The sequence below is a fragment of the Stegastes partitus genome, unplaced genomic scaffold, assembly GCF_000690725.1.
Source record: "Stegastes partitus isolate 25-593 unplaced genomic scaffold, Stegastes_partitus-1.0.2 Scaffold264, whole genome shotgun sequence".
NCBI classification, from domain to species: domain Eukaryota; kingdom Metazoa; phylum Chordata; class Actinopteri; family Pomacentridae; genus Stegastes; species Stegastes partitus.
This window is the reverse complement of record NW_007577995.1, coordinates 124,753-146,254: the sequence shown is the minus strand read 5'-3', so window position 1 is coordinate 146,254 and position 21,502 is coordinate 124,753. Positions and strand designations below refer to the sequence as shown.

The following is a 21,502-nucleotide window of genomic DNA, read 5'->3' as shown; positions in this document are numbered from 1 at the left end:
TATTAATGTTGCACTGCTCTCCTTATCAAATTAACAACAGCAATTGTCTGTCCAATAACAGTTTAGTGGGTGAGAGCATATCAGCCACCCAAATGAGCAGTCATCCTGGAAACTACAGTCCTACAATACAGAATCCTCACAGAACTAATCTGTGTATGAGTTGTTGTTTTTTGGTGACACTGTCAGCAGTTATACTGAACAAAAGTTGGCTGACTTTTTAGTGTCCAGTAATTATGAGTGCTTGCTGGAGCCGATAATGACAAAGTTTTGCTGTTAGAAAAAGGCCTTCGTGTGGGTTATGAGTTCTCCACATCACAGTTTGTGTAGATATTCTCCAGCAACTCCAGTAGTCTCTGTAGCCGCCCCGCAAACTGTTTCCCAGATGGACGGGCCAGATGTGATGATCGTGGACTCAGGTGGTGACTTGCTGTCTGTGGTCACGTGGCAGATTCTCAGTCGTACCATGCTGTCTTAAACGATTACTTAGACGACAAATGGTGGAGTTGTAGACGTTTAAGTGTCTGGCTACGACCACAACTTACATGCCAGCAATCCAGCATGCCAACAGCCCGTTCTTGTCTTTCTCTTGTCATCTGTGGCATCGTGTCATTTGAATAAAACTGCATTTTAAGATGGCCTTTTATAGTCACTGGTCAAAGGAGCATCTGTGTGCTGGTCACACTATCTGATCATTGTGTTTGGAAGCTGCAGCTGACATGGGTGTGGATTAACTCAGTGGTAAAGAATTTGTCACCCGTTGAACAGCAGTTGGTTAAGTTTAACCCTTTTCTGGCTGTAACAAGAGAGATGAGAGTTCTAATTTTTTCTGTAAATCAGAAACGAAGACCGTTATGCATTTATGTGTTTGTTCAGTAACTAATAAATAGCAAAAAGTTGATATGGGGCTTTCTCTCAGACTTAACCTAACTATATAACTAGTTCACTCGAGCATAATAACCAATGAACGACACATTTGATGCCTTAGTGTTGCTTGTATTACTCTGACAACCTTCAGAGAAAGGTTGCACCCAACTGTGATAGTTCATTCTGTTCATCATTGCTGTTGATTGATTGATGGACAGTTGGTTCATGTAGAAGCCTGACCTGAACAATTAGCGGGGCACTGATCAGCTAAGATCGACAAATCATAGCGTTGTGTTTGTTGTTTTAACATCTTTCTCTGTTGTTTGTTTCAGCCCTCAGGTTTATCGGGCTCCTCTGCTCCTCCTCCTCTAATTCGAGGAACGATTACAAGCAATAAAGGCTCCCAGCAGGTTAATATCACACATACACACAGGCATGATGTCAGTATGAAAGCACAATCATACTGTAGTTGATACTGTTTCTGGTTTAAATTTTTTTTTCTCTCTGTCTGACCAGATTTTGACAGGGAGGAGTTCAGGTACAGTCATCCCTCCTCCTCTGGTGAGAGGAGGGCAGCAGATGTCATCTAAACATGGCTCCCAGATCATCATGCCGCCTCTGGTTAGAGGGGCACAGGTGAGTCAAGGGGAACAGTTCTTAATACGATTATCAAGATGTTAATCTGCTATTCCTTCTATATGTGAACCTCGTCTTTGTCAGGGTAATGATAGCCGGAGGTGGTCAAACTTACTGCTGTCTTTCACTCTCGAGAGACAAACTGCAGGGAAACGATTCTACTTAAACTCAGGACTTATGATTTCTCTTTGCGCCTCTCTCTCTCTCTGTGTGCTCTTTGCTTTGGTGCTTTTGATGTCCCTCCCTTGTCCTCCACTACCTTTGTCTGTGATGGTCCTCCGTGTCGTCCCTCCTCATTGTCCTGGTTAGCCCATCTCTGTATCTCCACAGCAGATCCAGGCTCTCCGCCAGCAGCAGCAGCAGCAGTTGGCTGCCTCTGGAGGCTCAGGGTCCGGACCGCCTCCTCTGCTGCTGGGACCCAGGACCTCCGCCCCTGCAGGCCAGAGAGGCATGGTCCAACCAGGCCTCATCAGAGTCGGCAGCAATGCGAACACGCTGGTTAGTATCTCACCTTTGAGAATAAAGAGTCAACACGAATGTTGTTTTCTGTCTTGGCTGGAAGAAATCCGACTTTCGATTTTCACCGTTTTCATTTCTTTTCAGTTGTAGCTGTTTTTTAAACGCAGTTCACTTCGCATTAAATCAAAAGTGAAAAAACATTTATCCATCTAATTTAATTCCTCTCAACCTTCATCAGCAGTTTAAATGTACCATGTTTTAAACTTCAGGAGGTTTCAACAAAAATGTAAAGTCAGCATAAAGTGAGGATTCTGTGAATGTGTCACAAAACCCACCGTTTAAAGTCGAGCTTCCACATTTAGTTGGTATAATCAATGACAGACGCTGACATCGATATTTTGACAGGAGGCACCTTATACCTGCTTCGTCTCTCCTGCTCTCTGCGATCACATTTGCTCCACTATAATACAGCTGAATTGAAACACAGCGCATTAAAACAACATGTTACCCTGCGGTCACTGTCAAGCTGCTGAGTTAAAGGAAAAACATGAAAATATCCACTGTGTTTAATAGATATTTGTGTTAAAGGGTTTAATAGAAACAGCTTCGCACTATATTTCATATTTTGCTGCGTTTTACAGTTTGTGAAAGGAAAAAATGAACTTAAATGAGCTGTTCTGGGGAAAAGTTAATCGTTTTACACGAATTGACTGATCTATGAAGTAGCTGATAGATTAATCGTGGCTGTCCTTGTTTAAGGTGTTCAAAATAAGAAACCTGCTCATCAACCAGCCAATAGGAAGCGATGCCGGTGATGTAAGCGATGGGTATCACCTGCTGTGTTGATCTACCAACACTGAACAGTTTTCACAGTCAAGGTTCAACCTACCTTAAACTCTGAAGAAATGGACAACAGAGAAAGGAAATGTTTGGGTGTGTTGTCCTGTTAAGACAGCAGAGCTTCACCGTTTGAAAGGTTCATGCCACCGTTCAGGTGTGCGACAACATACTTACTAGTACATAATTTTATTTGTTTATATTATTGTTTTGGCCTTTTGAGCCGTTATTGGACAGTATAGTGAAGTGAGAGACAGGAAAGTGGGGAGAAGAATGGGGGAAGGACCTGCAGCAAAGTGTCATGAGCTGGACTCGAACTCACTACCACTGCATCAGGGATTTTAGCCCCTGTACGGGGGACACCAGCTCAACCAGGTGAGCTATCGCAACGCCCCACCAGCAGATAATTTTAAACCAGAAAAAAATTTATTTGCTATGTGTTTGATGAGAAACGAAAAACACCCGCTTCATCTAACACCTGGCTAAGCTAAGCTCTAATGTTAAGCTCGTAACATTAACATTATTTATTTTCTTTTTTTTAAAAAAAAGATCCTGTGAACCTGGCAAGTTCAATTTATGCCCTAAGATACCTTATTTCACCTGTAACAGACCTGGTATTTAATTTGCGTTTAACAAATAACTGGCTAAGTTAGCCAGGCTAGTTGCTAGCCGCTAGAAATTAGGGGCGCTGCGATGTTAACTACGATAACCGTGAATTTGCATTGGCTTAAGTTGTTATTATGTAGCACAAGAGACACGTTAGGTTCTGATTTATCAAAAATTAACATAAGTTTGGTCCCTAGCTTTAGCTATAATGTTTCCTTGTTGTAAAACCAAGAACTGACCGACGTATGTGTGGCAGCCAATCAGAAAGGAAAGCTCTGTGAACTGTTGTGTTCATGCCTGTTACAGTCAGAAGAATTTGTAATGATGTTTTAGCTGTTGTAAAGGAGACAGTTACTGTAACCAACCTATTATGGTAGGAAAATAAGTGACTGTAACATTACGTGTTGTAGTTTGAATTAAAGTAGCTTCCTTATGTTAATGGTTTCTTGTTGGACTTTGCAAGCTCTGGACTGCTTCACTGAGCAGGTGGTTCAACTGAAGATTGTATCTGTGGTATGCAGCATCATGTCTGTACACGAAATCATCAGATGACTGTCGAATTTATACCATGTTGTCACAAAGCTAGTTTGAAGATCATAGGAGATCATACTTCACTGTCACTTTAAAAATGTCTGATGAAGCTTCAGAATCCCCTGTGAAAACAAATCAAACCTAGTCACTATGTATAAATGTGTTAAATGCTACAATAGTCATATTAATCTGTGAATTTTATTTATTTATTCAGCATTTAAACTCTAGTTAATAAGCAGCTTCGAACCATCTGTGCTCCTTAAACACTTTGTAGTTAATTAAAATCAATGGCCATTTGTTAACTGTGTATTATTCAAACAAGTCTCAGGTGATAAGATCTTGACTTACGGTTTAACAACGTTGTGTTGTTCCCATCTTTGCTTTTTTCAAAGGGCTCGCCATCGGGTTTGAAGAGCTCTTCCTCAGGAGGCAGTGTGTCTGTGGTTAGCGTGAATGACTCTCCAGCCAGCCGCCAAGCTGCAGCTAAACTCGCCCTGCGCAAACAGCTGGAGAAGACCCTCCTGGAGATCCCCCCACCCAAGCCCCCTGCCCCAGAGTTTAACTTCCTGCCCTCAGCTGCCAATAATGAGTTCATCTACCTGGTGGGACTGGAGGAAGTGGTACAGAATCTGCTGGATACCATCCACAGAGGTGTGTGTGTCTTTTTTTTTCTGTTTTACTGGCTTTTGTTTACTTGTTGTAGAAAAATACTTGAAATCTGTTGTTCCACCTTCTGAACTGTGAAGACTTGTTGTTTTGTTGTATGTATAGTAAACTCAAAATCTTTAGGTGCTGGTCCAAAAAAACAAAGCAATTACGTGACATCACCATCAGCTTTAGTAAGTTGTGAAGGGTATTTTAGGGCAAATAACCCATTAGTTGAGAAAGCAATTCTACCATTCATGGTGATAAAAATAGTCAGTAGTTGCAGCCCTCAGTGTGAGGCCGACATTTTGGAAATGTTTCAAAGAAGTGTTATTAATTGTCCTGCTCAGTTTTCTAGAATTCAGATATTTTCTATTTGCTGTCAGGACATCTCCACCTTTCAGCTTGGATTGAATTATCTGTCTGCCTGTCTGTGTCTTTTTTTTGAGCTACTTATTTGATGTAATGCTATCACTTCTGCTCATTTGCGCTCAGTGCCTCTGTGTGTCCCATCTCTCTCTGATCCAGGAAGGACAGGTGTAGCACTGTCCAAGCCCTCTGTCAGAGACCCTTTCATCTGCACCCAGTGCAACACTGACTTCACCTGCCGCTGGAGGCAGGACAAGGCAAAAGGCGGGGCAGTGCTCTGTGAAGACTGCATGTCCTCCAATCAGAAAAAGGCTTTGAAAGCCGAGCATACCAATAGGCTGAAAGCTGCATTTGTCAAAGCACTGCAACAAGAGCAAGAAATAGAGCAGCGTATTATTCAGCAGACATCCTCAGCAGTCTCCCACAGTACCTCGTCATCCTCTTCATCTGCCTCGATGAAGGCAGAGCAGCTGGTGTCTCAGCAGCTGAAGCAGGCTCAGGCTAGAGTGTCGTCCCTCCAGCACCACCACCAGGCCAGCCGAGGAGCCAACATTCTTCATCATCACTCCATCAAGCAGGTTGGAAAACACTCTGTCCTTTTGGGAGAAATGCCCGTGGGGTCCCTGCCACAATAACTCAAGCAGCATCTTTGTGTCTGTTAACTCCCCTCAGAGCTCGCAGGGCCACCTGTCACATGGTGTCTCATCAATGGGGGTGAGAGGCGTCCCCCACTCCTTCTCCTCCTCCTCCCAGCTGCAGAGTGCAGTGGCGGCCGCAGCCTTGGTCAGCCGGCCAGGTAAGCATGCCCATGTTTCCCACCGCTCTGTCCAGAGTTCAAAGGTGAGCAGCAGTGGGATCGTCGGCGGCAGGAATATCAGCGGAGGTAGTGCATCATCCACTGCATGGAAGAAGCAGAGCAACAGCAACACAGGTAGACTCACATAAATACCAGCCCAACTCTGGCGCCTGACATCTGCTCTCTTTCAAATTCCTGTCTGGTCCAAAAGCAATCCTTGAACATCCCAAATCCCAAATCCTGTTCTAGTGTTGAAGAATCTTTTCTTTAAAAATGTGCAATCGGTACAATCTCACACATTAGAGTAAAAACAAAACATTAAACATGGAGGAGGAAATGTTTTCGGACAAGGCAATCCCACTCTCCAGCTTCCCTCCTGGAAATGAACTCCATTTTCCTACTTTAGTCCGTCGTTTTGGTGGTTTCATATTTTCCCTGGGTGTCACTACTGTACACTACCTTAGAGTAGAAACTCTGTCGTTTTTTCCTTTTGTGTCTGTCTGTGTGTCATGGCGACATGGGTAGCTTTCTATTCAGGTGTTATACAAAATCATTCAGCTTTTTTATTTTTTTTCTTTCTTATTCAAATCAAAAAGCATCCACTACATGCAGCTTGCTCCACACCCTGACCTGCCGCTCTGTTGCATGTTCGCAGGCGTGACTATGGCCTACGTGAACCCCAGCCTGACCGGTCACAAGACGTCAGCCACCGTGGACGCTCGTCAGAGGGAGTACCTGCTGGACATGATCCCCTCTCGTTCGTCGATCTCGCAGACTGCAAACACGTGGAAATAATTGAAACAGTACTCTGCTATTCATGATTATTTTTTTTTTTTTTTTTTTTGTCCAATTTTTTCAGCTCCAATAATATGGTCCACAGCACCCCCGCAGGACTGTTAAGCAATTACAATCTCTCAAAGTGAAGAAACGTTCCTTAATTACCTTTGTATGATTCTTGTTTCAGTTTTCTTATCTTCTGTTGTTTATTTTGAGGTTTCGCTGTTCTTTGATAATTGTGCATAAACCATTTTTGATTTGACTGGGGCAAAGAAAAAAACAAATACTTGAAGGGCTTCCTCTGGGCTCTGTCCTCCAGACTGGTCAGTTAATGTGTGATAAGAGGTTATGTTGCTGTGAGTACCTTAATAAAAACGAGTACTCTTTTAGGCTTACTAGCCCTTTCTATCATGATGTGGGTCAACTGAACCCAACCTTTTTGACACTTGAATGGTTTTAATCATACCCAAGAGCTCCCATTCAACGAAATCTACATTTATTTCAAGTAAAAACAAAATAACCAAGTTGTAAAATTTTCAGTGCATCACCCGTGTAGTTAAAGGTTTGAATTTATTTTGTATTTACAGTAAGTTATTTGTTTGTTTTCTTTTTGTTTTTGTTATTTTTGATGTTAAAAATCGCTCTGTATATTGTGGTTTCCACAAATGAAGAGTTTATTCTAGCTTCTTTTTTTTTTTTCTTCCTGTTTAACAGCATGCCTATCCTTAAGCCCATTTTGCACCTTAGCTGAAGAAGCGTGGTGTCTTTGCTTAATTCATCTGTAATTACCATCTGTAATTTGCTTATTTTGTAATATTGTCAACATCGTAAGATTATTTTGAGTGTTACGTCATCACTGAGAAAATGCAAACTCTGAAGGAGCTGAATTCGCCTCACTAGAGCCTCCGATGTTCATCCTTAATCCGCTGGATACACAATACGTAGTCATGAGTCCGTTCTTAAAGGAAACGTCTCCCAGCCACCAAGACTCTGGATTACACAAGACCATCTTTAACTTGTACCCCTCACCACATTGCATAATTTCTCTGCTTTCCAGTAATCTTAATTGCATTGTACAAACTTATGTTAAAATTTATTTGGTTTACTTTTTTTCCTAGCTCCTAAAGAAATAATAAAAAATATAAATTTTACACTGCTGCTTTCATTTGTTGTTTTGGGCTAATATGACAGGATGACATCTAGAATCTAAACTCACATTTGAATTACTTTCTCATACAATAAGGTTGATACATCAGGTCTCTTACGATCAGTGCTGCATCCATACACTGTCTTTAGTTGCACTGTGACGAACTTGAACCAGTGAAGAAATGTCAGAGAGGTTCTCAAAGAGTTCAGAGTGTCCCTCCAAAGCCGGAGAATCATCCTGTGTGAGGTCTGAGGTCAAAGAGGAGCAAGCAAGTAATGACAAGAGGATAAAGAAGATTTTAATGAGCAAAAATGAAGCATCACGGCTGACCCGGGTACAAACTGGCAGTTGTTAAATAAGATAGAAACAGAAAAATTACAACACTGAACAACTTCTATCAGGCTTCTTACAGTCCCACAGGCCGCTGAACCTTCACTCATATGCTTCACTTAATTATACTTTTACTTCAGACTACAAATATAGTTGCCAGTTACTTTATAAATCAGGATTTTACCCGTTGCAGTTTAAACCAAGTCTATCCAACTACCTTGACAACATTAAAATGCTGCTGATGTGTTTATGCATGACTCATAATTCTATGGTGTAATATTTAACAGCACATTCTGCCTTTATTTCAGTTAATTATGTTTGTACTTTTTCTGAAAGTACAGGATCTTAGATGCACGGTGTTTACCAGGAAGGTACCTAGTGTTTTTGCAATGTGGTGCTGCTACTTTGGAAAAGGATCTTAGTACTTCTACCACCACCGCTCAGACGTCAGACACTGAGGTGGTCTGTCACAATAATGCTTTGCATGTTTGTGAAACTGTTGTGAATCATTTTAAAAAGCGATAGAATAATATTGAGACTAAAATTAAATCAGATAGAAATTACTCAAGTAAATTAGAACTTTTTAGTATAACACCGGATGTATTATTAGCAAAACTAAAAAAAAAACTAAAATACTGACTACATTGTATCCTAAATATCCATTTTAGTTGGATGTTTTGGTTTTTTTTTTTAGAAATCAATTCTCCGTGCCATAAAAAGCATGAACTTCTTCCGGACACGTGGTGGCGGTGTAGCGCCGCTGCACCTTTCTGGCGTAAGAGAAGAAGAGACGCTTCAGTGACGTCAGCGGCGGTGTTGAGGAGAAGTGGAAGGAAGATGGCGGGGTCCAAGGTGAAGCAGGACATGCCTCCTCCGGGAGGCTATGCTGCCTTCGATTATAGGAGAAATATACCGAAGCGAGGACTTTCGGGTACATGCACTACATACTCACCTAGCTAGATAAACAGAGTCATAGTCTGTTCATCAGTGCGGACAGTTTTGTGTGACATTTGCTACCTACGAATCAGCGGCTAATGCTAACGGTCAATAATAGACAGAAGCTGAAATTAAAAGACTGTTGTCGTTTAGCACTCGGGCATTTATGCTTGTCAATTAGAGGAGTAATACTTGTCACCCTTTACTAAATAATGGAAGATGTTATTTAGTGGCTAAACAACATTATGGTGCAAGTTGTCAATTGACACTGGTGATAGCCAATTGCTAACTAGCTGACGGTTTATGTCAGGTTCATATATTTCTTCTACATCACTCTGGTTGGGTGTTAAAATATTAAGAACAATGAATAACATTTACCTGCACGAAACCCATGTGACATTCTGTGACCTTGTCTATTCTGTGCTACTAGAGATAAATTGATAAAAAAAAAATAAAAATAAAATAGCAAAGAGTTGACCAAATGTTAAAGTGCTGTTGGATTTGTGGGGACAATGGTGATGTTTAGGGAGTAAAACCTAATGCTATGGATGTATTAGTCATTACTCTATTAATATAGATATACATAGTGTATGTTTCATTGAAAGAAATGATGAGTTCATTGTTTATAAACTTGCTATGAAGACAGGACTTGACTCCGCACCACCATCTGCTCAGCTACATGTGCTGCCCACAGCACCCAGAGTATTGAAAACAATAGAGTCTGAGTCGTTCTACCAAAAGTGTCTTTTTCTAAATGTGATTTAAAAAAAATAGGATTTAATATAATTACATATCAGACAATATATAAGTCGATACCAGTATATCTGTGACTGGTCAATATCAGCTGACTGAAAGGTCAGTCAGGCTCTACCAGGTATTGACAAAGTGTGTTGGTAGTTCTGTACAGACATCTGGACAGTGGTTTCAGCTGTACATAATTAAGAAGTGTACACAGCTACTATTGTTAGTGATTTCTATAATTTGTTAAAACAAACAGCATGTGTCCGTGATAAAAATCTTCACAATAGAAATACGGCTGAAATTTGCTCAGATAAAATTAGGTCACAGCACGGTGCAAGACTCGCAGTTGCAGCTGTTACTGTTAAAAAAAAAAACACAGTTTTTGAGCCTGGGATACTGTAGAAGTTCATTCTGTCACCCACATACAACAATGACTGCAGCAATTATACATCCAGTAAGCTGAAATTAAAATGTATTTTGGTGGGGAATTATTACACAACACAGGGATGAAAGAAAGAAATAAACATGCAATTAGTGTCAACTAAGCAATAAAAATCAGTCCAACCAGTGTCAAAGATTTTCAAAAAACCCAAAAAAGGTGTTGGCAAAAACTGCTCCTTGTGTCAAATCATCATTTCCTTGAACAGTTTAAAAATGATTTAAAAGTGTGCATGACAAGTTGCCGAAGCTTAAACTAATGTCAACACTGCCTTACAACGGCAGAGAGCAGGAACTACAGAAAGAGTCAAGTGTAGGAAAAACAGAATCAGTGTTTGGAGGCAGACACATGGGTAGTAAAACCTTGGTTTCATTCCTTTTGACTTTTGGCTGACGATACATAATTTTCACACTCTTTACAATAAATACAGCAATATTTACAACCTAGTTTAGTTCTGCTAGAAACTGTATTTGAGGTTTAGGTAATGTGATATTTATGTGCCATAATAGGTAGCAAACAAGTTTTCGATGCATCAAATTTGGAATGCTGTGTCAATTCCAGGAAACTGGAAAATGTGATGAGGTTAGCTTAATGCAGTTAGTTAACTTTTATAGATTGTCATGCCTTTTACTTGCTGGAATAACAAATACTATAGCATAATACATTTTTCTTATGTAAGATTATTAGTTCCTGACAGTTGGACTCAAACTGGATCAGCAGGTTCTGGCAGTGAAAACAAACTAATTTGCATATACGTTCATGACTGAGCTGCTGCAGGTATGATCAGGAGCCAGCATCTGGATGTTCTCCAGCAGCACAAGACATCGATTTAAAAGCATCTCTGTACTGAAGATTAGTTTCCTTTGGTAGTATCAGAGTGAAAACAAAGGTACTTAGCTATTCATTGTCACTTTAGATTAAGACTTTGATACATATCTAAACAAACGTGATGATCATAGTGACATCAGTAATGTCTCTGTCAGTCCGTTATGACGCTAAAAACATACTGAGACTGTCGTGGGAATGTGATTCAAACCCCCCCCCTCTACATGGTGTGCAGTAAAATCCAGCGATGATCTAATACTAGAATGAACTCTTTCATCAACAGGATACTCTATGTTTGGCATCACCATCGGCGTCATGCTGTTTGGTTACTATAAGCTATTTAAATGGAACAGAGAGAGGAGGTAAGAAAAGTTCATGCATTTGTAATTTGGGTTTTTCTTACAATCAAATTGTACATAATGTTCATAGTCAAGCTAAACCTGGTGTTTTTGTGTCTCAGGCGTTTGCTGCTTGAGGAGCTGGAGGCCAGGATCGCTCTGATGCCTCTTATGCAGGCAGAATATGACCGAAGGTGACAATACAAAACTTTCTCTCACACATCCTGTGCTTATTTTTTTTATATTTGATATTATTGGCATAGATCAGCAATTTGTGAATCAGCTGGACTTTCTGTTTTTTTGCCAGAATCTTGCGGTCACTGAGAGAAAACTTAGAGGAGGAGGCGATCATCATGAAGGACGTCCCAGGCTGGAAGGTAAAGAAGTCAGAACTGCTGCTCTGTTTGTTTTTTTAGTCTTTATGTAAAAAGAATATATTCCTGTAGTAGTCTTGTTTTTGATGATCGGCCATTTTCATGTTAGAATAGTCTAAATTATTTGTAAGCAACACCTAAGCTTTTCCTAAGTGGGCACCAAATTGACTAAAAGCATTTCTGTTTTCCATTTTTGGTAACCCAGCACATAATGAATCAACCCCAACGGTCAGGATCAACACCAGTACATTGAACTTTGTTATTAACCATTTCTTGCATCTTGTTCTTTAGCTTTTGTTAAAAAAGCAATTTTTGTGTGGAACTGAAATAATGTTAAGCACGATTATAAAGGTTAGCACATGTTTTATACATAATGATGTATGATGGTGGATTTCTGCATGATAGGCAGATACTTTCCTGCTCATTTTGGCTGATTCTGATGCCGGTACCGATATAGGCACCTCTACATTCCACTCAGTTGCATAGAAGACAAAATCTATCGTGTATTGGAATTAGGATATTATTCAGATTGCTTTATCGCGATGGCCCAGTGGCAAAGGCAGACAGAGAAACTGCCATATTCAGTCATATGTCAAGTCTGCCATGTTCTATATCATGTCTAATAAAGGTGAAAACTATCGAAATCAAATTAAAGAACGCAATCAAGATTAATTAATTAATTTGACCAACTATGGTTCACAGGTTGCGAAACAAGTAAATAAATGTAAATGTTGATTTAATTTTAAAGCCAGAATCTGCTGATATTGATCTGTCACTGTGTATCCATAATTCTACATGTATCATCATCATCATCAAAAACCCACTGATTGTGACGCATTACGTTGACCGATGTCTTGTAATTAATAACGGTCAGCTTTATTGGCATAGCACACACTGCATTGCATCCATTCATTTTCTTTTCCTAATGACTGCTGCAAAATAAACTGAAAAACAGGATTCAGCTGAAGTTAAAAATATCAAAAGTTCTATTATATTGAAATGATTTACTTCTTGGAATTATTGTACAAACAACTCTTATTGCCTCTCAGTTTGAAATAGTAACAATACATTGACTACTTTGAGGAGTAGTAACCCAAGTTGTGTCCGTACTGATGCAAACGGTGTCACTTTAACCTGCTGCAGGTCGGTGAGAGCGTCTACAACACAGACCGCTGGGTGTCTCCTGTGCGAACGGAACTGCTCAACCTTAAGCCCCGCAAACACCACGTCGCCAGGCATTTTGACTTCTGGATGTACGTGTGAGCACGGCCTCGAGGAACAGCGTCCTGAGCTCAAACACCCTCTACAGCTGCCGCTAAGTCCAGCTTGTCAATGTTCAATATTAAAGTATCTTTTTTTTCTGTACCTCATCCTGAGTTGTGTGTTATTTTTATTTACTTTATTTGAGTTCAGTTAATATTTCACATGAATTTTTACATTTTACGCTTCCCTAATCTTTTACACCACTACAAACATTGTACTTGCTCCTCTAGTACATTGCATGCAGTTAAAAGGACTTTTTATGGTGCTTGAAATGAATGACACTAAATAGGCTCCACCTCAGTCAGCTGTAGTGTTTAAATAGTTATGTATTGATTGCACTGGAATAAATATTTTTGATGAAAATCATTACCAGCAGGTTGAAGCAGATAGACGTCATGCAAACCAAACTCCATCCATGATCTATACTCAGCTAAATCATCATCAGGGTCTTGGGGGGCAGGGGGGGACACCAGTCTATCACAGGGCTACACTTGGAGACAGACAACCAAGCACACTCACATTCACACCTACAGACAATTTAGAATCACCAATTAACCTCAACATATTCTTGAACTGTGGGAGGAAGCCGCAGAACCAGGTGAGAACCCACGCTGCACGGGGAGAACATGCAGGCTCCACACAGAAAGATCCAGGGGGGTTCTCACTGGGATGCGAACCCGCGACCTTCTTGCTGGGAGGCAACAGTGCTAACCACTGTGCCACCATGCAGCCCCAGACCAAAGTCAATAAACAGAACACAGCATTTATGGTAAAAGCTGGATTCAAACACAGTAACAATACAAATGAACAACACCCCATTTGTCACCCCATTTCTGAAACTCAACACTTCCAACAGGGTGTACAGAACCACGCAGGACTCATCACTGCTGAAGTGACCTGTGTGTGACACTCCTCTGACAGCTGATTTTGTACTAAGACATAAGACATGGTTTGTTAAGTTGACTTATTTCCAGCAGAAGCAGAAAGTCCTTCACAATGATTGTATATTACATTGACAGGGTCCAGAGGCTGCAAGGTGGTCAGTGGTTAGCACTGTTGCCTCGCAGCAAGAAGGTTGTTTGTTCTGCGTGGAGTCTGCATGTTCTCCCCGTGCAGCGTGGGTTCTCTCCGGGTTCTCTGGCTTCCTCCCACAGTCCAAAAACATGTTGAGGTTAATTGGTGATTCTAAATTGTCCATAGGTGTGAATGTGAGTGTGCTTGGTTGTCTGTCTCTAAGTGTAGCCCTGTGATAGACTGGTGACCTGTCCAGGGTGTCCCCTGCCTTCACCCTGAGTCAGCTGGGATAGACTCCAGCCCCCCCTGTGACCCTAGTGAGGATTAAGCGGTGTATAGATGATGGATGGATGATAGGGTCCATTCACACAACAACATAAAGTGCCATACTTCCACTTTTAAGGACGTATAATTATTTTAAGGTCAAACTATTTTGCACATTAGTTTTAATGTTGTCTCTCTCAGTTATGAAACCAGAAGCAGTTCCATGTTCTATCATCATGGCCAGACATTCTGTTAGTATTTGTAGTAACACACTTCCAGCTGTAGTGGAGTTTTACCTCTAACTCAGTGTTTGGGCCTAAACTCCCATTTAGTTGGAGGAGGGTTCAGGTTGACGCTTTTGTGGGACAAGTGAGCAGAAGCGCCGACTCTCAGCCTGAACACTCTGTATGAGACAGCAACAGGGCCTCCTTACATCCATTTCCTCAAGTTCTTTTCACTTAACCACACCAGCTACTGCCAACATCTGATTACAAAGATGAACCTTAATTAATACTCTGTCTCTGTGGTAAACTGATGGTGCAACCCGCTATACGTTAAGCATATTCTATTTTAATGAGTGAGGGCAGCTCATGTTCAATCAGGTCAGTGTGCTACTGAAATGAGATTTAACATCAGGTTTTGAGTTGTATGGTGCCCTGTTTTAGTCCATCAACATCTATACAGTGATTAATATATCTGAAATCTAATCAATCAGTTGACAACAGCGGTAAGGGGACGGGGGGGGGAAGAAGCAGTTTGATTCTCAGTGCATTCAGAATTTTATTTTTGAAGTTGCAATACAGAAGTGCAAGACCGTAGTTGAGTGACTTCTGGAAGTCACGTGACGATGATCAGAACAGATCAGACGGTGAATGTTTACAGTCCTGTCATCCCATCTGGGTGATATTTTTGCCACTTAAGCTGGATATCAAGGACTTTGCAAAGCCACCGTAACATTTGGAAAACGTCTTTCTCAGGCAAGCAAACGTCTCACAAAGGCCTTCGGCTTTTGGTTGGCAGGTTCCTTCATGTAGATACTGCAAACAGCTGCTGCATGTTGGACCTGAAACAGAAGATTGCAATCGGGTCAATTTGGACTCAAGAAAAACAAGAGCTGAACTGTTTCAAATGAACATGTCGAGGACTTACGTGATACAGCATCTGCATTAGTCACTGCCATCTCATGCCAGCTACTTCAGTTGCAAGGACTTCAAGTGAAGCTCCCAACCGTCAGCTCACTCTAAAGAAAAAGATAGAGAGATGGATTAAGCCTGGCAACTCATGTTTCTCTCAGCAAATCACAATTAACAGCATGCAACACTATAAATGAGTCTGAAACTCACCACTTGTTCATATGTAAAGGTACAAAAAAAACAAAAAAAAAACAAAAGAAACTGAATGCAGTCTAGACACCTTACACATCAATTAGGACTGCTGTGGGACATTACTGGAGCAAATTTGAAGACTAAGCAGTGAACACAAGTGGACTGAGCACAATGCTACCCGTGACTTTAAGAGGCCAATGCTTGTTTTGGTGGACTCGGGGTGTGGAGCACTACAATCCAGAGGAGCTTCACAGAAACTTTTTCCCCCCTTAATGGACTTTTAAGAATCAGAATTGGGGAAGAGGCCTTGGCATGTTTGTAGGCGACATCTGAAGCAGAGGACTAAACACAGCGACTAACTTGAAGGTATTCATGGAAACAATGAGAACTGAGTTTGAAGGATGTGAGCAAAGCAAAAGGAGATTTTTACCTCACGTGCATTGGCCTACTTTCTCCACATATGACCTAGGCAAGAGAGCAGCTTTCCTCTCTGATGAGCACTTGTTGGTAGGCGCAACACTTCACTCTCCAAGGACTTGTAGGTTTTTGAAGTAGCTGACCTCTTGAACGTAATGAAGCATTAACATGACCAGACACCAGCTGATGTTTTCCCAGCATTTCCATGTGCCACTTTTGGGGCTTATCCAAACCTCACTAGAGGTTTGATCTCAATACACTGAAGTTGGCAAATCATTCGGTTAATGGATGGTTTTAAAATTTTAATATGGGATTCGCTGAGCCGAATATCCAAGTTTTGAAATCTTAGACCAAAACAGGCAACTTGTCAAATGTAAACTTTAAAGATACACCCAGTTACAGCTTTCCCCTCCATCTTACCAAGATTACTTAAGACTAAACCGCCAATTTACAATTGCCCTTCAGAGATATCCATGTTTAATTTCAGTGCTTTGAGCAGGTGATATTTCACGCAGCATTACATTAACATATCAGCCCTCAGCTAAATTCCCCCATGCGGTCATTTTGAAAGGCAAAAGGAATCAAGATTATTTTCCACAGTCTGTTTAATGGGCTCCATGAAGCCAAACTGACAAAGAAAAAAAAATGTTGATCATACAAAGAACATAAAGTACAAAACTGTTCCCGGTTGAGATATTACTTTGGGGAAACGAAGTTACATTTTTCGATCACTTTAAACAAGATTAGTCCATTTTACAGCACATTTAAAATGCAGATGTTGAGCAGAGCACAGAAGATACCTTGGACAGACTGTAGCATGCTGCAATTTGCAACTTCATGAACAGCCGGCCACTTCGGATGTGTAGTTCACCAGTCTGAAAGGAATTCACTCTTTTGGGAAATTGAACATACAGGAGCCTCAGCTAAACTAAGGGTTTTAATTTTAATAGTAAAAAGGAATTTAGCATAAAATCCCCCAAAAAAGTCTGTTTAAGAGTAAATGGATCTCTTTCCTCACTCAGTTTAAAACCTGGCAGGAGGTAGTTCAGTCACAAAGACTGAGAGGGAAAATAAGGTAACAAAAACACAAAACAAGCCCCATCAGATACTTCAATATAAAACAACAAAAAAAAGGGAGAAAAAGGAATCAAATCAGGAAACACTAACATGCTGGACAAAAAAAAAAAGAAAGAAAAGAAAAAAAAGTCTACAGCGGTGGTAGTGGCTGTTCAACGAAAAGCCATGTGGAGAGCTGTTGTTTGACCCCAAATTGGGACTTCAGTACTAGTCAGATTACACAGATGCCTTTTAGTTAAACGATTTTTTTGAGGAATTAAGATGCCCGATCAAGCAAGGTAAGATTCTTGACCTGTAATTTGCAACATGGATTGTTAAGGAATGACCAAAACTCATGGCTACATTATTTTTTCTTTTTTTTTTTTTTAAGATGCTGAACTACTACAACAGAACTACAAAACTAAGGTCAGCAAGAACACGTGGACATTTTTCTTGAGGAGCGCATCTTTGAAATACAGCCAGCCAAGTGATGATCTTGAATCAGGGAGATGTTTACTCTTGTGAGGCTGAGGATAAGAAGTGGGCACAGAGGTAAAGACACTGAAAGTTCCAACACTGGAGTTTCACAACACCCCCCTCAACCCACCACAGTCTAAAAACCCTCCCTCAGTTTTTGCAAAAGGGGCTCCATCAGCTGAGATATGAGCAATATTAGAATAGGTAACATTCAGCATTTGTTAAAGTGTTTCAAATGGCTCTTTATAAGAGTGGGACGTGGGCTAGAAAAATTTGGCAACCGTATATAAAGAGGCATCAACTTGGGCTCAGGTACAAAACAGAGGGGCATACATGGTACAAGTGTTCATATGTTGGGGCTGTAAAATAGTCTGAATTCCATCATTTAAAAGACTCCTAGTGTGATGATGTGTAAAGAAACCCCAGCCTGCCACCAACAATATGCCTGAAGTACATATTTAATAACTTATGGAATGTAACAATGTAAGGTATATCTTAACACTATTATCAGTGTCTAATGCACTTTTAGCATGTGTCATTTTAGATGTTGGAGGGGGAAAAGGAAAAAAAAACACAGCCCCAACATAGGCCTACATATATTGTGAAAATGCATATCATTGATGCTTACCACCATAGGCGTCGTATCCATCGCGGTAGCTTGGACGGTCGTTGTATCCGCCCTGACCCCTAGCAATTTGACAAACAATATTCTTACTATAGCACTGCATTACCTCCATCTAACAAGAAACTACAAAACCAAACTTGCAGATACTCACCTACTGTCTCTGTACCCGCCGCCGCCGCCACCTGACTGGTATCCACCACTCCTGTAATTATTGAAGCCCCCTTCTCTTCCGAAGCTTCTGTCATAGTTTCTGTCTTGATAGCCCCTGTCTGAGCCATTGTAGCCACCTGCACAGAACAAAGCAGAGATCCAAGTAAGTGCCTGAACAATATCACGAAATTGGCAGAATTGCATAAATACTTAGAGGGAGCCTATGCTCACCTCTGGAGGAGTAACCGCGACCACCTCTCCCTCTGGAACCGCCGAATCTTCCACCGCGTGGCTGCCCGAATGATCCTCCTCCCCTGGAGCGTCCGCCCTTTCCTGCTTCATCCACCCGGATGGCCCGACCGTCCAGAGTCTGCCGCACAAAGACGAGGAAGGGCAAAATTTAAAAAACTAAAATAATGCACATATCGGTGGAAAAAATAAAATAAATGAAATCCGGCAGTATCGAAGTATCTATAGTAGTGCATTTACCTTGCCGTTCATGGCCTCCAGTGCATCTTTCGCATCCTCTGCATTATCGTATTTCACAAAGCCGAAGCCGCGAGATCTTCCCGTCTCTTTGTCTCTGATGACGTCCACTAATGGAGGGAAAACAGAATTTAATCACGTGCCATTCACTCGAAATCATTCTATTTTTTGTAGTTTTTTTTTTTTTTAAAGACGAACTGAGCAGCGCGAGGCTTCGAGTGTTTTTACCTTTTTCGATGGTTCCGTATTTTCCGAAGGCCGCCGCCAAAGACTCCTCGTTGGTCTCAAAGCTCAGACCTCCGATGAACAATTTACCTTCGTCCGACATCTTAAGAGTAGCTAGAAAACAACAAAACACAAATCCTATCAAGCCAACATGAACGTTTACGTAAGGCCATAAAACTGCGGCCTCGCTTTTAAGACCACGTTTAGCGCGAAAGTAGGTCAACTGACCACCGGCATGAAATCACCATAACACGGTTATTTAGCTGATATCATCTTCACAATCTTATACTGTGCATTAAAACATGACTGCAGCAAACAATGAAGATGCTTTTTGGTGATACTATTAATAGTAACACCGATAGTAGACGGTGGTCGGACTAGGCCTCGGGCCCGTAAACGTGGTGTCGTTCACATAGCGGATTAGCTCGCTAGCTCTTTTTTCTCTCAGCGCCATTTTGTAGCACCGAGCTGCTGCCCTCACTTTTGTTTCAGCGAGCGACATAGAAATTAGCCGGAGGCGCAGCAACATGCCATGTTTTTCGGTGTTACATAAGTATTCCAGTTAACGAACAAAACTGGGTGAATAAAACATTCAACTGTATTACACATCGTATTTCAAGAAAAGCGACAAAAATGTAAACCTTTTTTTTTTTTTTTTTTGGCTCGGCCTCGTGCTGTGGTTTATGCCGCCAATGAATCTAGTTACAGTTTTACGATAAATGCTCAAAAACAGTTCGAGAGTAGACATGATAATTACACGCTTCAAATGCAGTTGCAGTTTAGAAATGCATTACTTCGAAAACAAAACACATTGTGAAAGGACAGAACAATAAAATCGATAATTTACCTTCTCCCCGACTGATCACAAGTGGCTGGTGCACAGAGCTGCAGGTCGAATGAGGGAGGAGTGAAGGAGCGATCCGCTTTTCAGCGCGCTGCGCACTGTCCGCTTCTTCTGCGGCTGTCTGTCCGCTCACACAGCGACCCGGCTGGCCCACACCGCCACCTACCGGCCGCGGTGGTGCAACAGCATGACTTTAAGATTAAGTCCCTAAACCTCGAGGTATGTTTTGTGACTCATAAAACGCTCTCATTTTAATATTATCGTGTTTCTGATGAGGCTTTATAACAACAACAAAAAATGCAATGGTGGATATTTTTTTTCTGAATTATTCTACTTACTTAAGAGGAATGATCTTCGGTGCACTTATAGGTTTATTATTATAGCACAAGCAAACAAAACCGGTCTCCAGAGCAACTAAACATTTTCACAGAATGAGTTAAGTTTAATAAATTATTTATCCTTCCCACCAATGTGTTATAACTGTCAGGCTTTTCTCTCTAGTTTAGCAGCAGCATGTCACGTTTACATCAAAACCTCGTACAATCTCTGGTCAGCCTGTCTTGTGTCATCAACAGTTTGGCCTTGCACCACATCTTATCAAAGCTGTCTCATAAAGTTAACACATAGACTTTCAGAGTATTTGCCATCATTAAATTTAACTTATGTGATTATATATTTTCATGTGCATGTTAAATGTATGTAAACACACGGCTCAAAGGGGCTTAATGGTTCTACACTCGATTATACTGTTTCTGCAGTACCTTTTTGAAAATTCTTCAAACAACACTTACTCCCTTAAAAATCAACTGACAAATGATCTGAATAATAGACAAGATGCACACAGGATGTTTCCTACTTCAGTGTCTCTCAGTATATATGGGCCGGAAGCTTCACATTTCCAAATCACACTTGCAGATGACTACTAACTTACAAACAAGCTGAAATAAAAATTTTAAAAAGCATGTCTGAGAAGTTTCATGTCTTAAAGTCCTTCTCCAGTCACTGATTCAAGGATTCAAGGCCTTTATTGGTCACAAACACAGTGATACATGGTATAATGCGCAGTGAAATGCTTTGTGATTAAACCTCTAAAATCTAATCGGTCCGTTAAAATAACATATTTAGATTTGTTTCCTTGAAAATAATCCCATCCTGTTTTAAAATGGCTTAGATGTAGCTGTTGCTGTGCAGATCTATGAAGTCCTTGCCTTTTTCTCCCCCAACTTCTCCTCACTCACTGCAGCTTGAGCACACCGGCTCACCTACAACTCTGTTGGAACACTGTAAAACCACTTATTGAGCCATATATGTTACATATATGTAACTAGAACCTGAGTGTGTTCATTATGTGTCTTTTATATATACAATCCTTCTGACTTTTTGGGATTTTAAGCAGGAGGTGTCAGAAAAGTTACCACAACTGGCTTGTGGTGGCCAAGCGTTCACAGCGAAGTTGCTTTTTGATCCTTTGATGTCGGCTCTTCCTATCATTGTGAAGCAGAATTTGCCAAGCGTTGGATTGTTCACCTACTAATATGGAACGTGAGCTGGGTTTAGACCATCGTGAGACAGGTTAGTGTTACCCTACTGATGATGTGTTGTTGCAATACCAATCCTGCCCAGTATGAGAGGAGCCCTCTACATATAAAACACCATACTGACATGTTAAAAAGGTTTAAAAAATATAATTTATTATAATAATCTTT

The 21,502-nt window shown here is 40.9% G+C and overlaps 3 protein-coding genes across 9 annotated transcripts in view; 2 read left to right on the top strand and 1 right to left on the bottom strand.

The window, feature by feature from the left end:
• LOC103357610 (transcriptional repressor p66 alpha) overlaps window positions 1-7,671 on the top strand; it is a 14,583-nt gene extending 6,912 nt beyond the window's left edge. The window contains exons 3-9 of one of the 3 annotated variants that reach the window (XM_008282228.1): window positions 1,197-1,274; window positions 1,381-1,500; window positions 1,810-1,998; window positions 4,326-4,584; window positions 5,107-5,525; window positions 5,620-5,743; window positions 6,399-7,671. In XM_008282228.1, the coding sequence (XP_008280450.1) occupies window positions 1,197-1,274; window positions 1,381-1,500; window positions 1,810-1,998; window positions 4,326-4,584; window positions 5,107-5,525; window positions 5,620-5,743; window positions 6,399-6,538 (1,329 nt within the window). In that variant the 3' untranslated portion in view covers window positions 6,539-7,671. Of the gene's footprint in view, window positions 1-1,196; window positions 1,275-1,380; window positions 1,501-1,809; window positions 1,999-4,325; window positions 4,585-5,106; window positions 5,526-5,619; window positions 5,879-6,398 lie in introns of all 3 variants that reach the window. The other 2 variants (XM_008282226.1, XM_008282227.1) reach the window with 2 other exon arrangements.
• Window positions 7,672-8,796: 1,125 nt separating this feature from the next.
• Window positions 8,797-13,020, top strand: ndufa13 (NADH:ubiquinone oxidoreductase subunit A13). Its single transcript, XM_008282225.1, has 5 exons — window positions 8,797-8,928; window positions 11,222-11,300; window positions 11,399-11,470; window positions 11,584-11,653; window positions 12,794-13,020. The coding sequence occupies exons 1-5, from the start codon at window positions 8,835-8,837 to the stop codon at window positions 12,911-12,913; spliced, it is 435 nt and encodes a 144-aa protein (XP_008280447.1). The 5' UTR covers window positions 8,797-8,834; the 3' UTR covers window positions 12,914-13,020.
• A 1,931-nt stretch (window positions 13,021-14,951) lies between these two features.
• cirbpa (cold inducible RNA binding protein a) lies at window positions 14,952-19,878 on the bottom strand. Of its 5 annotated transcripts, XR_520210.1 has the most exons (8): window positions 19,800-19,878; window positions 18,956-19,066; window positions 18,731-18,837; window positions 18,473-18,611; window positions 18,243-18,378; window positions 18,095-18,153; window positions 15,341-15,431; window positions 14,952-15,254 (listed from the first exon to the last, which is right to left on the bottom strand). XR_520210.1 is itself a non-coding variant. In XM_008282221.1 (7 exons), exons 2-7 carry the CDS (start codon window positions 19,053-19,055, stop codon window positions 17,503-17,505), a joined length of 555 nt encoding a protein of 184 aa, XP_008280443.1. In that variant the 5' UTR covers window positions 19,056-19,066; window positions 19,800-19,878; the 3' UTR covers window positions 16,521-17,502. The 5 variants fall into 5 exon arrangements, 4 of the variants coding, with proteins under 4 accessions (XP_008280443.1, XP_008280444.1, XP_008280445.1 ...); XM_008282221.1 differs by lacking the exons at window positions 14,952-15,254; window positions 15,341-15,431 and adding an exon at window positions 16,521-17,516; XM_008282222.1 differs by lacking the exons at window positions 14,952-15,254; window positions 15,341-15,431 and adding an exon at window positions 16,521-16,808.
• Window positions 19,879-21,502: the final 1,624 nt, after the last annotated feature.

Bases quoted from the DNA above. Each gene is read 5' to 3' on its own strand.
- cirbpa (XM_008282221.1), bottom strand. From the start codon at position 19,055: ATGTCGGACGAAGGTAAATTGTTCATCGGAGGTCTGAGCTTTGAGACC. The intron at 18,838-18,955 runs GTAAAAACACTC...TCCCTCCATTAG, and splicing joins ATACGGAACCATCGAAAAAG to TGGACGTCATCAGAGACAAA. The intron at 18,379-18,472 runs GTGAGCATAGGC...TGTTCTGTGCAG, and splicing joins TCGCGGTTACTCCTCCAGAG to GTGGCTACAATGGCTCAGAC.
- ndufa13 (XM_008282225.1), top strand. From the start codon at position 8,835: ATGGCGGGGTCCAAGGTGAAGCAGGACATGCCTCCTCCGGGAGGCTAT. The intron at 11,471-11,583 runs GTGACAATACAA...TTTTTTTGCCAG, and splicing joins CAGGCAGAATATGACCGAAG to AATCTTGCGGTCACTGAGAG. The intron at 11,654-12,793 runs GTAAAGAAGTCA...AACCTGCTGCAG, and splicing joins AGGACGTCCCAGGCTGGAAG to GTCGGTGAGAGCGTCTACAA.